This window comes from Sinohyriopsis cumingii, chromosome 4 (genome assembly GCF_028554795.1).
Source record: "Sinohyriopsis cumingii isolate HCF-2022 chromosome 4, ASM2855479v2, whole genome shotgun sequence".
In the NCBI taxonomy this organism is placed as follows: Eukaryota; Metazoa; Mollusca; class Bivalvia; order Unionida; family Unionidae; genus Sinohyriopsis; species Sinohyriopsis cumingii.
In genome coordinates this window covers 25677126-25694822 of record NC_142964.1, presented here as the reverse complement: position 1 = coordinate 25694822, position 17697 = coordinate 25677126, and the positions used below count along the sequence as shown (strand labels likewise).

Genomic DNA, 17697 nt, shown 5'->3' with positions numbered 1-17697 from the left:
ACAAGCATTTTGGATGTTTTCTACCTTAAATGAAGTTGGGGGAGTGTTCTCTTGGAAGGAAAGTATACTCCATAAATAAATTCCTACTTTTCTGATCTTTTTCTTTGACAACAGTGTTTCTGGCTTTTCATTGTCCATTCTCACATATCTTAGGTGCCTTTGGTACATAACTTCATGGGTAGCAATGGCATCCTCCCTCTTGTTACAGCTGTATTTAAATAGGTGCAGTTCTGGTATGTGATATGGAAAACATGTATGATATAGCTGTATAATTTTCACTACCGTCAGATGCATATAGGTAAGTTTTCTTTATTAATCTATTCTTAGTTTCCACTTAGTAGTTACATCCAAGACGCTCTACTGATTTTATTTGTATTTGATAACATTCTCTTACAATTGATATTATAGTATGAACATTAATGCTTCAGTGCATTTTTATGCGATTATGTGGTGCTTACTATAGAAAAGTCAGTCATATTGCTGTAGGGTTTCCACTATGGTCAGATATGTGCAGGTAAGTTTTGTATGCATAGTTTAGTTGTAGCCTCCACTTGTAATGACATCAAAGTCAGTGCATAATGTTATGGGTTCTATGGTGGATTTGGTATTTATGGCTATCTTTCAACAGCAGGAACACAGTGTATTTTCTCCCACTCTAGCAGCTGTGAACTTAAAATTGGCGAAATGTTATGCGGTGCTCTCTACCTTTCTTAAGACCATCATAAGGCCAAGCTATACTTGTAACCGTTAACATCTACTCTCCTTTTTAATGGTCAGGTTGATGAACAAGGAGACCATTTTCCATTCCTCACAGTCTCAGTTGCAGTGGAGGGATTTTCAAGGCAATCAACAAAAGGCTTGCAGGGACACCACTAGGACACAAGGTACAGGGAAGCAGTACTACCAAATCTACAACAAAAGGCAGAAAGAAGGTGATCATTTTCACCAGTTCTCTCCATGAGAGCCTCCCAGTCTCAAATAATGAAATCATCTTCACTTTACCTTTATTTGAGATTCTAGTAGAAGGAAGGCACCAACTCTTTGCTACTGAATTGGATATATTACATGAAAGCTGATGGACCCAACAAGTAGTTTCCAAAGAACTCAGTATCACTTATAGTGCACCTCCTCCTTTGTTCATGGTTACTTAAGCTACAAACATGGTACTGTTTGCCCTGTGCTCAACCTAAGCACACTCAGCCAGTTTTTTCACACCCCTTGGTTCATAATGAAAATGCCATGATTGTTTCTAAATGCCATCAAGAAGGGAGACTATGCTATCAGTGTCTTGGAAGATGTGTATCTTCATGTCCATATTCACACAGCTATTAGAAAGATCCTGAGATTCACCTACAGTAACACTGTTTTCCAGTTTTGTACTCCCAGCTGGACTCAGTATCAGTCACTTGGGTTTCACTCAGTTATAGGCTGGATTTCTACAAAATAGGCAAGTTATATCTTGGAGCCAGGCATGATATCCCTTGTTACTCTCCTTAATCTTAGTTTCCTTGTCCGCAAGGAGAAATCCAACCTCATATCATTTCAACATTTTATTCGTCTGGGTATGGAGTTCAACAAACGGAAAATGTCTCCCTTAGGAACAATTGGTAGCTTGGTGGCTTCCTTGCTTATACTGAATGATCTACCTGCCTAAAAATGCCTTTATCCACTGGGTTTCTTTTGCTCATTGTGGCTGTGAACCTCTTAATTCTATGTTGTCGAATTATGCTTCCATTCGAAATGATCAAAAGGATGTGAAGACTTTGCCCATTAAACCAAATTCTCACAATCTGAAGGAATAAGAAGTGGCATATGTGGCAACCTCTCCTACGTCTTTCCATAGATTGGAATGGTTTGGAAGCATACGCTTAAACTCCAACACCTCTGATTCCAAAGCTGATATTGAAAGCAAGAGAATCAAAGTGTCACCTCATCCTGTTTGCTCCCTCATCTGCTCAAGCAACCATGACAGCAGATTTTTCATCAAAACCCAGAGTTGCTAAACCTGCATGTCTGGGTCTTGTTAAACAAACAGGAACAAGCAGTTCTCATAACAAGTGGTGGATAAAATCACTCAAGTGAATTAGATCTCTACTTTAAAAATGTATAAAGACAAATTGAAAATCTTCATACTGTTGTGCCCAGGAAAACATTATACTTCTGCGGGCATTAATATCTCACATTGCTAACTCCCTATTATGGCTCTTTGACAAGAAGCAGCACCAATTAGTTAAACAATCACTGACACACTGGAAGAGAGGATATTGGACAAAACAAAGACCTATCTGATCTTATGTCTAGTTTTGACTACACACATCCAAAAATGTTGGTTCTGTGTCTAAGATGGACTCTGTCATGGTTACTAACCTGTCTGAACAAGATACCTAAGAACTGCTGTCAGGAGCCACATTTGTTCACCTCTCATATTAGACTGCTTCCTCACTGCATTAACAAATGGCAGGCAGAATCAGCAAAATGCATGCTCTTTTAGTGGACCCAAACTGTATACAGTTCCAACAAGATAGGTCAGTTTCAGACATCTACAGGACCCAGTGTGAGCTCTGAAGGGATACTTAAGAAGTACTGAGTCATTGTATTGTGAGAGATCATGCTATCTCCTCCCGGTTTCAGAGGGAACTAACAATATATCAGCAAACACTCTTGTCTTGGATAAAGTAGGCTGTTCATTCTTCATATTGGAAAATAGCCACCCACCAAATGAATTTGCTTCATATCTTGACTCACAAGGTCATTGCAGCTGAGTGAAACTGTTCTGTCATTATCCATTCCATGAGTTGGAGATCTGAGTCCACTTCTCTAGCTTTTATCTCAGAGATCTTTTATCTTGGCAGGTTCAGCTTCATCTGGTAGGACCTATATCTGTGACACAACAGGTTACATTCCAGGGTTGTTTGACAGCTTAATAAGGATGCTACTTAATGACTTCCAATGGAATTGCATGATGGAAATTTATCCCATTCAAAGCTGCTCACTGACATATGGCGTCTATTCTCAAGTCAGGTTATCTATATCTAGAAGCTATCTCACATACTGTTGGGGACTGGAGACAATCTCTTCAGGGTAAGGGAATTTATCTCCAACCACCTCTTGCCTATTCTCCTAAGATATTAAGATCTGGTTTGAAGAGGAAAGCAATTTTTTCTAGTAAACTATGTCTCTTTACTAATATTTACCCAATCATAATACACACACACCCTCCCAGCCTCTCCATAGTTACATCCATTTAGAGAGCATTATAACCTTCTGTTTCAATAGTAACCTAGGATTTGGCACCAGACTCTGTATCAAGGGGAGGTCACTTTTAGGTTTTTAGCTTAAAATGTTTAGCCTGGGAAAGCTGGATTTGTGAGGTACTTGTAGTTCTCCTAAGGTATTATGATCAGGTAAGTATTATTAAACAAACACCAGAAATAAATTGGTTTCTTGGATCCAAGGACCATTTAGATTTTACATTAATATTGAGGTGTACCTTTTGTCATGTGACATTTCAATATTTTCAGTACATACAGATGAATCAAAATGTCAGTATGCTGGAGGAGACACACAGGCAGATGTTATCTAAACTCAATAAGCTAGAGGATAAATATCATCAAAAGTTGAGGTATAGTCTTTGTCCTCATCATCCTCATCATCATTAGCATCAGAAGTCGCACCTTTCTTTGCTTCGCAGTTTTGTTCAAATAATGATTCCAGTTCTTCAGTACCAACACTTAAAAGATTATGTGACTTTGCAATTTATTCAAATCAATTTTACCTCTATCATGTGACTTTGCAATTTATTCAGATCAATTTTACCTCTATCATGTGACTTTGCAAATTATTCAAATAAGTTTTACTTCTATCACGTGACTTTACAATTTATTCAAATAAATTTTACTTTTGTCATGATTAGAAAACTATAAACCTATAGTTTCTTTAATTTTAGACATGTCAATCCATATTTGTGCTGAATGTGTAAATTATTATCCATTAATATTTACATGATGCATAGTTACTAAGTCATGCACTCAGAGTCTTATTATTTAGATAACTAGGTTAATTGCCCATCCCAGGATGGGAATAAAAAAAGATAAATAGATAATGCATAATCACTCAGCCATGATGAGTATAGGTGTGCACTCAGGTAAATGTGCAAACAAGTTGTATAATTTAATAATACAGATAAAACCCATTATAAGGTGATTCTTTATAACAAAATTACACTTATAACATGATTGCAGCATGATTCCCATTTTTTAATTTAAAGTGACTTCTCTTTTTAACATCCTAAATACATGCTCTCAGAAAAGCTGATTATTTGTATCCCTAGCAGATTTTTAATCCCAGCACTACATTTAATGTTACCATAATTTCACCGTGCACCATTTCCACCATATTGGCATGTATACAATTCAAATCTGAAGTATATATGATGTCTGATAAAACCCAGCAAACAAAACAAACAATATATGATCAAGAACTTAGTTAAAACTGATGACATTGAAATTTCAATGCACATTTTCTATGGGGAAGCTTTTGAAAAATTTGTTAACATGATCTTGCTTACATTGTGATGTTATTCTTTGTGCCACGAGTATTGTGTCATAATGGGTTTTACCTGTAGTTACTGAGGTATGCTGTGTATGTATGTGCATTTAGGCTGAGTATTTATATATTAGTTACTAGTCATGCTGAGTGTAAGTGTCCACACAAGTTGAGGACTTTTGTGAATACAGAACCTACAATATAGTTAAAGAGTTTTGGGTGTTATTTAAAGAACTTGGAGCAATGTTCCATCTCACATACATTTTTATGTGAATCATGTATAAATAACAACTTACACATAACACTATTTCATCAGATATGTACCATGCACACAAAGAATTGTGTATATCACACTAGAATTTGATTCCACATCCCGTGGATCGATAGTGTACTGTTGGAATTCTACTGCTGCTTGAAGGTAATCTCTACCAGTCTTCACTAACTGTGCTTCAATTAGGATAACAACTCTTGTAATATATGAATACACAGTGGCACATAACACCTGTACAGATTAGGTTATAAAGTTCATTTGCTTTATCAAGTACATCATTTTGTTGTGCCACATTCATTTGCTATTCTGAGTGTATATGCTTGACAAGTTCATCTTGTATGCTGAGTACATCTGCTATGCCAAGTTCATCTTGTATGCTGAGTACATCTGCTGTGCAAGGTTCATCTTGTATACTGAGTACATCTGCTATGCCAAGTTCTTCTGCTATACTGAGTACATCTGCTATGCCAAGTTCTTCTGCTATACTGAGTACATCTGCTATGCCAAGTTCATCTGCTATATTGAGTACATCTGCTATGTGAAGTTCATCTGCTATACTGAGTACAGCTGCTATGGCAAGTTCATCTGCTATACTGAGTACAGCTGCTATGGCAAGTTCATCTGCTATACTGAGTACAGCTGCTATGGCAAGTTCATCTATTGCCAAGTTCATCTGCTTGTCAACAGGGAAAATGAAATAATGACCATATCTTTGCAGACCTGCCAGCCAGTTTGATTTTGTTGGAATCCTGTTTTTTTTCCCACATATTGCAATCACTTCTGTCAAATTCAGATTTTAGAACAATTTTTATGTAATGACCTGACAGAAATCTTGTTATAATAATGTAGTGAAATATTAACCTGTCACAAATCTAGTTATAATACTGCAGTGAAATATTAACCTATTATAAATCTTGTTATGATAATGCCCTTAAGTATTGACCTGTCATAAATCTTGTTGTGATAATGCCCTTAAATATTGACCTGTCATAAATATTGTTGTGATAACGTCCTTAAATATTGACCTGTCATAAATCTTATTGTGATAGTGCCCTAAATATTGACCTGTCATAAATCTTTGTGATAATGCCCTAAATATTGACCTGTCATAAATCTTATTGTGATAATGCCCTAAATATTGACCTGTCATAAATCTTCTTGTGATAATTTTTTTGCCCTTAAATATTGACCTAACAGAAAGCTTGTTATGATAATGCCCTGAAATATGGAATTATCAGAAATCTTGTTGTGTGTGTGTGTGTGTGTGCATGCATGCATGTTTGCGTGTGTGTATTTTTAACATAGCTTTAACAGTCTGATTCATATCGCTATGATATCTGCAATATGGCAGATTATAGTGGTCTAGCACTGGGGCATTATGACACAGACATGTGGCATCATGTCCCACCCAGTCACATTGTCCTAACACTAGGCTAACACTAACCTTTTAATGTTGAGTGCCAAGTGAGACACCTGGCAGTACCATTTTTATGTCTTTGATATAACTCTACTGGGGTTTCAACCCATGACCTCCTGCATCCAAGGTGGATGCTCTAAACACTTAGGACATCAGAGCAGTGAAATCTTGCAAAATACTGACCTATCAGAAATCTTGTTATAATAATACTGTGAAATATTGACCTATATGAAATCTTGACCTATATGAAATCTTGTTATAATAATACTGTGAAATATTGACCTATCAGAAATCTTGACCTATATGAAATCTCGTTATAATAATACTGTGAAATATTGACCTATCAGAAATATTGACCTATCAGAAATCTTATTATAATAATGCTATGAAATATTGACCTATCAGAAATATTGTTATAATAATGGTTTGAAATATTGACCTATCAGAAATCTTGTTATAATAATGCTGTGAAACATGGACCTATTAGAAATCTTGCCAGTTTATCAAACAGATTCACCTGAGAAAATTTTTGAAAGGCTTAAAAATGAAAGACATAAGACAAGGTGTTTATCTGTGTGAGAAAAGATGTACATCAGAAAGACAAAGCAGAATGCACACCGCATGAACAGTGGACAAATATCCCAAATGCTAGTCTTTTTCATGGACTTTACAATATCACAATGTGAACAAATGCCACAAATGTCAGCCTTTTTTACAGACTGTACAATGTTAAAATGCGGGCAAATATCACTATTGTCAGTCTTTTTTAATGGACTTTACGATGTCAGATTGTGGGGAAATATCACTGTTGTCAGTGTTTTTTTATTGACTTTACGATGTCAGATTGTGGGCAAATATCACTATTGTCAGTCTTTTTTTATGGACTGTACAATGTTAAAATGCGGGCAAATATCACTATTGTCAGTCTTTTTTTATGGACTTTACGATGTCAGATTGTGGGGAAAGTGACTGCATACATCTCATTTAATATATGAAGTATTGTACATCTGTAAGGTCTAATACTTAATATATGAAGTATTGTACATCTGTAAGGTCTAATACTTAATGTATGAAGTATTGTACATCTGTAAGGTCTAATACTTAATATATGAAGTATTGTACATCTGTAAGGTCTAATACTTAATATATGAAGTATTGTACATCTGTAAGGTCTAATACTTAATATATGAAGTATTGTACATCTGTAAGGTCTAATACTTAATATATGAAGTATTGTACATCTGTAAGGTCTAATACTTAATATATGAAGCATTGTACATCTGTAAGGTCTAATACTTAATATATGAAGTATTGTACATCTGTAAGGTCTAATACTTAATATATGAAGTATTGTACATCTGTAAGGTCTAATACTTAATATATGAAGCATTGTACATCTGTAAGGTCTAATACTTAATATATGAAGCATTGTACATCTGTAAGGTCTAATACTTAATATATGAAGTATTGTACATCTGTAAGGTCTAATACTTAATATATGAAGTATTGTACATCTGTAAGGTCTAATACTTAATATATAATGTTGGATAATAAAATATTTTCATTTTTAAGTTCCAATAATTATAATGTAAAGATGGGAGTTTGTGTTGGTGAGGGTTGGCATATCTATCTTTGAGAATTTCATTGAATGGCTTAGCAGCCAAGACTAATGAATTCATTTATATGGCTAAATTTGAATGAGTATGCTCACAGTGCTCAGTTACTGTTATTTCAAATATGTACATGCACAGAACACCTGAAACTTGTCCTGTTACATTTTATGTGTTCAAATATGCCATCATAAGCTATCGGCTGTACTTATGGCAGGCACAATATACTGATAAATTTGTTGTAGACTATCTACTATTCTACATAACTATTAATTCTTTTACTTTCAGAGAAACTGTTGCAGCAGAGAATGAGTTGAAAGGTATTTTTATACGCTTATTCAAAGCTTTTCACAGCTGGATACTTCCATATAGGATTATTTAATAAGCTGTCAACAGCTGGATACTTCCATATAGGATTATTTAATAAGCTGTCAACAGCTGGATACTTCCATATAGGATTATTTAATAAGCTGTCCACAGCTGGATACTTCCATATATAGGATTATTTAATAAGCTGTCAACAGCTGGATACTTCCATATAGGATTATTTAATAAGCTGTCCACAGCTGGATACTTCCATATATAGGATTATTTAATAAGCTGTCAACAGCTGGATACTTCCATATAGGATTATTTAATAAGCTGTCCACAGCTGGATACTTCCATATATAGGATTATTTAATAAGCTGTCCACAGCTGGATCCTTCCATAAAGGATTATTTAATAAGCTGTCAACAGCTGTATACTTCCATATAGGATTATTTAATAAGCTGTCCACAGCTGGATACTTCCATATAGGATTATTTAATAAGCTGTCCACAGCTCGATACTTCCATATATAGGATTATTTGATAAGCTGTCAACAGCTGGATACTTCCATTTAGGATTATTTAATAAGCTGTCAACAGCTGGATACTTCCATATAGGATTATTTAATAAGCTGTCCACAGCTGGATACTTCCATAAATAGAATTATTTAATAAGCTGTCCACAGCTGGATACTTCCATATAGGATTATTTAATAAGCTGTCCACAGCTGGATACTTCCATATAGGATTATTTAATAAGCTGTCCACAGCTGGATACTTCCATATATAGGATTATTTAACAAGCTGTCCACAGCTGGATACTTCCATATAGGATTATTTAATAAGCTGTCCACAGCTGGATACTTCCATATATAGGATTATTTAATAAGCTGTCAACAGCTGGATACTTCCATTTAGAATTATTTAATAAGCTGTCAGCAGCTGGATACTTCCATATAGGATTATTTAATAAGCTGTCAACAGCTGGATACTTCCATATAGGATTATTTAATAAGTTGTTCACAGCTGGATACTTCCATATAGGATTATTTAATAAGCTGTCCACAGCTGGATACTTCCATATATAGGATAATTTAATAAGCTGTCCACAGCTGGATACTTCCACGTATAGGATTATTTAATAAGCTGTCCACAGCTAGATACTTTGATATAGGATTATTTAATAAGCCATCAACAACATTGGAGATTATCATGACATTATCTCATTTGATTTTATCATTAAGATGTAATAAAGTGACATGTATAAAGTATCAGTCTTTATGGTTAGAAGGTGACAAAATTTACCTAATTGTCAGGTATGATTGTAAGATAATATAATTGTAAAATGATATACATTCCTGTATATTATAACACCAATCAGTGTGATTTTGATTGCTAGATCATATGTTTCAGCATCAGAAAATCTAGACAAATACAATAGACAATGTGTTTAGTATTCATCCAGATAAATACAATAGGCAATGTTTTTAGTATTCATCCAGATAAATACAATAGGCAATGTGTTTAGTATTCATCCAGATAAATACAGTAGGCAATGTTTTTAGTATTCATCCAGATAAATACAATAGGCAATGTGTTTAGTATTCATCCAGATAAATATGATAGGCAACATGTTTAGTATTCATCCAGATAAATATGATAGGCAATGTGTTTAGTATTCATCCAGATAAATACAGTAGGCAATGTGTTTAGTATTCATCCAGATAAATACAATAGGCAATGTGTTTAGTATTCATCCAGATAAATACAATAGGCAATGTGTTTAGTATTCATCCAGATAAATACAGTAGGCAATGTTTTTAGTATTCATCCAGATAAATACAATAGGCAACGTGTTTAGTATTCATCCAGATAAATACAATAGGCAGTGTGTTTAGTATTCATCCAGATAAATACAATAGGCAGTGTGTTTAGTATTCATCCAGATAAATACAGTAGGCAATGTGTTTAGTATTCATCCAGATAAATACAATAAACAATGTGTTTAGTATTCATCCAGATAAATACAATAGGCAATGTGTTTAGTATTCATCCAGATAAATACAATAGGCAATGTGTTTAGTATTCATCCAGATAAATACAAAAGGCGATGTGTTTAGTATTCATCCAGATAAATATGATAGGCAACGTGTTTAGTATTCATCCAGATAAATACAATAGGCAGTGTGTTTAGTATTCATCCAGATTTTCTGAAGCTGACAATAAGATTTGCAATCAAGATCGAATTACTGTGATAATGTTATTTTTGTTGTATTCTTTTTGTTGTATTCTTATTGATTTTCACATAAACTAATAAAATCCCAAAATGTAATTGAAAAAGAAATGAAATTGCTTGACATTTCAGTCGTTTTAATATGAACTTCATCTTAAGTCATAAACCAAATTTAATTCATTTTTAACAGAAGATATGCACATGAATGATGCGCCTGTAAAAAGTCATTTATTTTCTCTACTATCACTTTACAAGGTATTCTGGGCTGATCCCAGCTCAAGTAAAACTGCAAATTTATTTATGTTATTAGTTTAGCATGTGAGTGTCAGATTGGAGAAAAACATTCTATCCCATGGCAGCCCCATGTGCATGAATAGCATAAGGACACAACCCATGTTGTATCCCTTAATCGGTGGTGATGGGCCAGCACAGATCCATAATAAAAGTTTGATGTGGAGACTCAAAATCCATTTTCTGTGCCTTTGAAAAGCCAGAGAAGTGAAACTCTACATTCATTGTCACACATACATTTGAAAAACCCAGAGAATTGACTGTTCACATGGTACTCTATATGATCATGCAATGTTCCATAAGATTATCTAATTTGGTTGGCTCTTTGAATTCTGCTGCCATTGCCAACCAATAGGAATAGTTCTGCTCATGCCCGCCCCCCCCCCAACAAGCCCCATGAAGACAGCAAGTAAGAGGCTAATAACAGTCTCTTGCATAATTCCCTGTCTGCCTCTCAGTTTCAAGGTACATGTACAACACCCCATCCAATTGTTAGCTACTGTCTAAGCCTTATAATGTGGCATTACATCATCTTACCAGACCACCAAGTCCTCCCTCAATGGTCATTAACAGACAAACCCCATTGGAACACTGGCAGTGTGTACCTACAATAACTCAAGATCATCAAGTTGTGCATAAACTAAAATTTAATAAATTATCATTTTATTTTCTCTACTATCACTGTTAAGAACACAAGTTCTTTTGATGCATGGTGGCAGCAGTTCCATGCATGTGATTTACAGCTATTGTGCATTTGTAATTTTTGCATCATGAAAGATTTCACCAGCTGAGTAACTAAGAGAGATTCTATCCAGAGCGTGGCTGATAGTGTTTAAAATGTTTCAGGCAGAACATTTTGAGGGGCTTTGATTGGGATTTAGCATGGGAATGACTGCATTATGTTGACAGTTATTTGCATGGGATAGGACAGATTGTTGGGACTTAATGAGACTGAGTTGTTAAAGAGAATGCTCCTGATTTCCATTAGTATGTTTAGTGAGGCTATGACTTAGTTATTCATGCTTGTTCAATTGAAAGCAGAAAACCTAAAGCAGAACATAGTTCCAGTCTCATTTGAGAGTATATTAATACAAGATCAGAAACAACAGTGTCATTTTCCTACCTTCGCTATTTGATGATAAATTTCTTGGGTAGAAAATTAATAGGCATATAATAAATGACAGTATTTGATTGTAAGATTACATGTACATAATTGTAGGACCATATTGCTTACAACCTTTTGGCTCTGATTGCACTGTCAACTTTATGCTTACAACCTTCTGAAACTAATCACTTGATATATTTTCATCTTTACCTCACATCCTAAGTATTGTCAACAAATCACTTGATATATTTTCATCTTTACCTCACATCCTAAGTATTGTCAACAAATCACTTGATATAATTTCATCTTTACCTCACATCCTAAGTATTGTCAACAAATCACTTGATATATTTTCATCTTTACCTCACATCCTAAGTATTGTCAACAATATTATAATATTTCTTGCAGGATCCAACACAGAGGTGAGCATGGCAGGAACCAACACAGAGGTGGGAATGACAGGAACCAGTATGCAGATTGATATGGCAGAAAACAACACCAAGATGGAAAGTGCAGAAACATATATTCAGGAATTGGTCACATCTGTGGAAAGTTTCAGTGAGAAGTTAAAAGAGCTTTTACAAGACAACAGCGATGGACAAAATAATATGACATTGTCAGCCTTTTGTGAGGAGCTTGCCCTTGAACAAATCAAGGCAACCAGGGAAGATGTATCCCAAATATATGGCCATGTGGCTGAGTACCTTTTGTCAAGATCAAGTCAAGTTGGCATGGTTACAGATGAAACCATAATGGATCAGACAGTCAGTGTGTATAAATTGCCAGGATATGTACCCAAGTATCACCTCACTAAATCACACAAAAAGTTTTCAAGGACACTGAAAAGAAGAAATACCCTTCGTTCTCATGACAACAGAATAGCTCTGCATTATGATATGGAAACTGTAGAAGGGTGTGTCACACACTCTGAGGATAAAGATGAGAAGGATAAGGAGGAGGATTTGGGTGTTGCAAATGGATGTGACATGGGTACCAGAGAGAGTAGAGCAGGGAGAAAATTAGTAGATGAGAGAGAAGACCATAAAATTACTGGAGACAGAAACCCAGTGACAGCTTCTAAAGGACTTGCTAAGAAGGCATCTATTTGGAAGAGGGGGCAAATTGTGGACAGTGACTCACAGTCTCTTTCCAAATCAATGATGACAACAGAGACCAGCGACACAAATGACAGTCAGACTAATAAGGAGCATGAGAAGACTTATAAAAACTGGTAAAATAATGTATCCACAGTTTCTAAAACTGCCCTAGTGTACCATTTGCAGTATATAGTTTTTTGGGGAAACCATACAATTCTTGTACAGTTTATACTTTTCATGGGCTTTAATTAGGTGATTTGCTACAACAAAAATGGAGAAGTTAATTTCAGTTTTTTTATTTTGGCAATTGAGAACTGAGCATTTACAAATTTTAAGGTACAATTTTACTGAATTAATTTTCATGATCTCACTTTGAGATTACCTAATTGGTAAAACCTTTCCACTATACAATGTCACACATGGTCTCTTAGTATTTCCATTATGCAGTGTCTCTAGATATTTCCACTATGCAGAGTCATACAGTGTCTCTAGATATTTCCACTATGCAGTGTCATACAGTGTCGTTAGATATTTCCACTATACAGTGTCATACAGTGTCTCTAGATACTTCTAATATACGATGTCTCTTGGTATTTCCACTACACATTGTTACAAATTATTTCTAGATCTATTCACCATGTGTCTCTAAATATTTCCACTATAAATGCAGAAAGACGACTTGACTTGGAGTTACATGAAATTGAGAGTATCTGGGTGGAAATTTGTCAAAATAACGCAAAATCATTCCTAGTTGGTTTCATTTATAGGCCACCTTCCTCCAAAGCAATTCGGAATGATAACTTTTTAAAACAAATGGAAAATGTTCTAGCACAGGAGAAAGAAACACATATACTCAGAGATATAAATAAGGACCTTCTCAATACTCAAATAAGGAACAACTAGATGGACTTTGTTGAATCATTAGGCCTAGACCAGCTGGTAAATGAGCCTACAAGGGTAACAGAAAAATCAAGGATTCTTATTGATGACATTTATATCAACCTACCAGACAATGTGGCTTGTGTTAATGTACCGAATGTTGGTCTTAGTGACCACTATCCTACTTTTTTGACAAGAAAGGCTAAATGCAAGAAAATTAAGAAAAATACACACAAAACAGTCACTTACAGATTGTTCAAAAATTTTAATGAAGAACAATTTCTCAATCACCTTTATAAAGTTCCATGGAATATGATCCAAAATCTGAATGACATAGATGAAGCTCTGAGGGTGTGGACTGACTTATTCATGGATGTAGTCTCTAAGAATGCGCCACTGAAAGTACATCGAGCAAATACTGAAATAAAACCTAATTGGCTTACTACTAAAGTCCTAGACCAGTTCAAGGCTATGGGAAACCATGCACAATATAAAGTATGGAGAAATAAAATAACAAGTATGATTAAGAAAGCTATCAAAACTTGTTGTTGTTGTTGTTGTGGGGTTTAAGGCCTTTTTTCAGCACGATAGGCTATACATGGCGGCCAGTATTAATGGTGGAAGAAGAACCCGGAAAACCCCGGAAAGAACCACCGACCCACGAGAAGCTACTGGCAAGCTTTCTCACATGCCCACATTGGCTGAATCTTAGACTCGAACCGCCGCAGACAGAGGTGAGATGGCAGTGATCCGTAACGAAGAGCGCTTTAGACCACTCGGCCACTCGGGGCCCCTATCAAAACTTATTATCAATCATTGCTTCAAAACAAAAAGAGCAACACAAACTCCATTTGGAAAGTCTTCAAATTTCAATGAACTCACTAGAGGAATACACACAAATCAGATAAATAAAATTCACTCACTTCTGGTAAATGACACCATAGTCACTGAAGACACTGACATTGCAAATGTTTTCAATGATTGTTTCACCAATATTACCACAAAGTTAAAAGAACCAGTGATAGAAAATAACTTTAATGAACTGAAACAGTTCTGCAGCAGCAAAATCGCTAAGGCTGTATGTTTCTCTATCCCACCAGTTATCAAAATACTTTGTTAAAAAATGTCTCAGTGAGCTTCATATCAAGAAAAGCTACAGGACTTGATCAGATTGGTCCATGACTCATTAAATCTTCTGCCTCTGCTATTGTAGATAGCATAACATTCATAATCAGTTTAAGTATTGCAACCTCATCTGTCCCAAAATATAGAAAACTGCAAAAGTAACTCCTATTCACAAATTTGGTTCTAAGGATGATGCTGACAACTACCAACCAATCTCAATACTACCAAACTTGTCAAAATGGATTGAAAAACATGTCCATGACTCATTCGTGTCATATTTAACCAAACTCTTGCTGTTACACCCTAATCAACCAGGCTTTAGACAGAAACATTCCTGTGAGACTGCCTTGATCTCCCTAACTGATAAATGGCTTCAAGCACTTGACCAAGGTAGAATAATAGGAAATGTATTTATAGATTTCAGGAAAGCTTTTGACATGGTGGATCATGAAATCCTTTTGAAGAAACTGAAAATCTACCAATGTGATGAAAGAACAGTTAGATGGTTTACTTCTTACTTAAGTGAGAGAACACAACATGTTTACATAAATAATGTTCTGTCTGAACCTGGAACAATTAGATACGGAGTACCACAAGGCTCAATTCTAGGTCCATTACTATTTATTTTATTTATTAATGACCTACCACTTTTACTAAGAGACTCAATATCATCTACAGATCTCTATGCAGATGACACAACATTGTCAGACATCCAAAACACAAAGCATGAACTCAAAATTTCTTTACAGAATGCACTAAACAAACTGGAAAACTGGTGCACATGTAATGGCATGGTGGTGAATACTGGTAAAACTAAAATATTACTTATCTCAACATGGCAAAGAAGGACAGATCTTGATAGTGATGAACTATGTCTGACATGGAAGGATACAAATTTGCAAATTGTCTGTCATGATAGACTACTTGGTGTTCTGGTAGATAATAACCTATTATGGACTGAACATATCAAACATATCAGTAAAAAAGTCAATACAAAAGTCAATACAAGTTTATGGCTTCTCAGTAGGATAAGACATTTCTCCCTAAAAGGCACAGAAAACTATTTTATAACAGTTACATACAACCCTATTTAGACTACTGTAATACAGTATGGGGTAATTCAAATGATAAAAACATAGCAAAGCTGGCACATCTTCAAAAAAGAGCATTAGGGCTAATATCAATCCAGAAAGAAAGCGAGGAAAATTTAGCTGGTAGGTTAAAAATATTACCTATTAAAGACCAAATCTGTTTGAGAAAAGCCAAATTGATGTACAGGATATCCCATAATAATGCTCCTGAATATTTACAATCACTATTCCAGTATAGGCTACCTGGTAATACTCCCCACCTGCGATCATGTCTACCAGATAGTATAAAATTCCCAAACCAAATAAGGAATTATTCAAAAAATAAGTTTCCAATACTCTGGAACTCTGCTCTGGAATAGTATTCCAGTTGACATTAGAAATGCCCACTCTATTTCCTTCTTCCAAACCCAATATATCCAGTGGCTTCAGAGATGCAGCTAAAATAAATAAATTTCTTTGTATGAGGGCCTTAAGGTAGATTAGTTCTTAGCTAATTGTGTTACCCTCTTTAAATAAGGTCATTATTATTATAATTATTTATTATTATTATTATTACTATGCAGCATAATACAGTGTCTCCAGATGTTTCCACTATGCATCATCATACAAAGTCTCCGTGTTTCCACTATGCAATGCCGTACAGTGTCTCTTGATATTTCCACTATACAGTATCATACTTTATCTCTTGGTATTTCCACTATGCATTGTCATACAGGGTCTTTTTGTATTTCCAATGTATATTGTCTCATGATATTTCCACTTTAATGTCACACATTGTCTCTAGATCTTTCCACTATACAGTGTCATACATTGTCTTTGGGTATTTCCACTATACAGTGTCACACATTGTCTTTGGGTATTTCCACTATACAGTGTCACACATTGTCGTTGGGTATTTCCACTATACAGTGTCATACACTGTCTTTGGGTATTTCCACTATATAGTGTCATACAGTGTCTCTTAGTATTTAACTATACTCTGTCATACTGAGTTTATTGATATTTTCACTACAGTGCCATACAGTGTCTCTTGATATTTCCACTGTATTTTGTCACACATTGTCTCTAGATCTTTCACTATACAGTCAAACTGTGTCTCTAGATATTCCCACTATGCAGTGTCATACAGTGTCTCTTGGTATTTCCACTATGCAGTGTCACAGAGTGTCCCTTGGTGACACATTGTCACTTGATGCACTTGGTCACCATTTGCTAAAGTGCATTTAAGTTTATCAGAACATCATTTCGGACTATGTGTAAGTGTACTGTACTCAGCCAACAGCAATATTCAGCCAAATTCAGCCAACATCTGACAAAATAGCTGTCATATTTTATATCCATCTGACAAAATAACCACAATAGTGCAGGTCCATCTGACAAAATAACCATAATATTGTAGGTCCATCTGACAAAATGACCATAATATTGCAGGTCCAACTGATAAAATGACCATCAGATTGCAGGTTCATCTGAAAAAAATAGCCAAAATTACATGCTCCTTGGTAAATGCACTTAGCTCAATTTTTTCAGCATGAATAGCTAATAATGTGTTCAAGATGCCATTAAAACCAACAGAGAGAAAAACATCTCGATATTCTGAGTACTGCATTTACCCTTGTCTAATGCCTTTGCATAATAAGCTACATGTTAGAGTTGAATACTGTTTTTACCCTTGTCTACCACCCTTTCATAATGGGCTACATGTAAGAGTTGAGTACTGTTTTT

General features: G+C 35.2%; 1 protein-coding gene across 2 annotated transcripts in view; it reads left to right on the top strand.

The window, feature by feature from the left end:
- LOC149800832 (uncharacterized) overlaps positions 1-17697 on the top strand; it is a 155576-nt gene that overhangs the window by 11716 nt on the left and 126163 nt on the right. For both annotated transcript variants that reach the window (XM_089954837.1, XM_089954835.1), the window contains exons 4-6: positions 3522-3622; positions 8132-8163; positions 12189-13011. In XM_089954837.1, coding sequence (XP_089810963.1) covers positions 3522-3622; positions 8132-8163; positions 12189-13011 — 956 coding nt within the window. The remainder of the gene's footprint in view (positions 1-3521; positions 3623-8131; positions 8164-12188; positions 13012-17697) is intronic.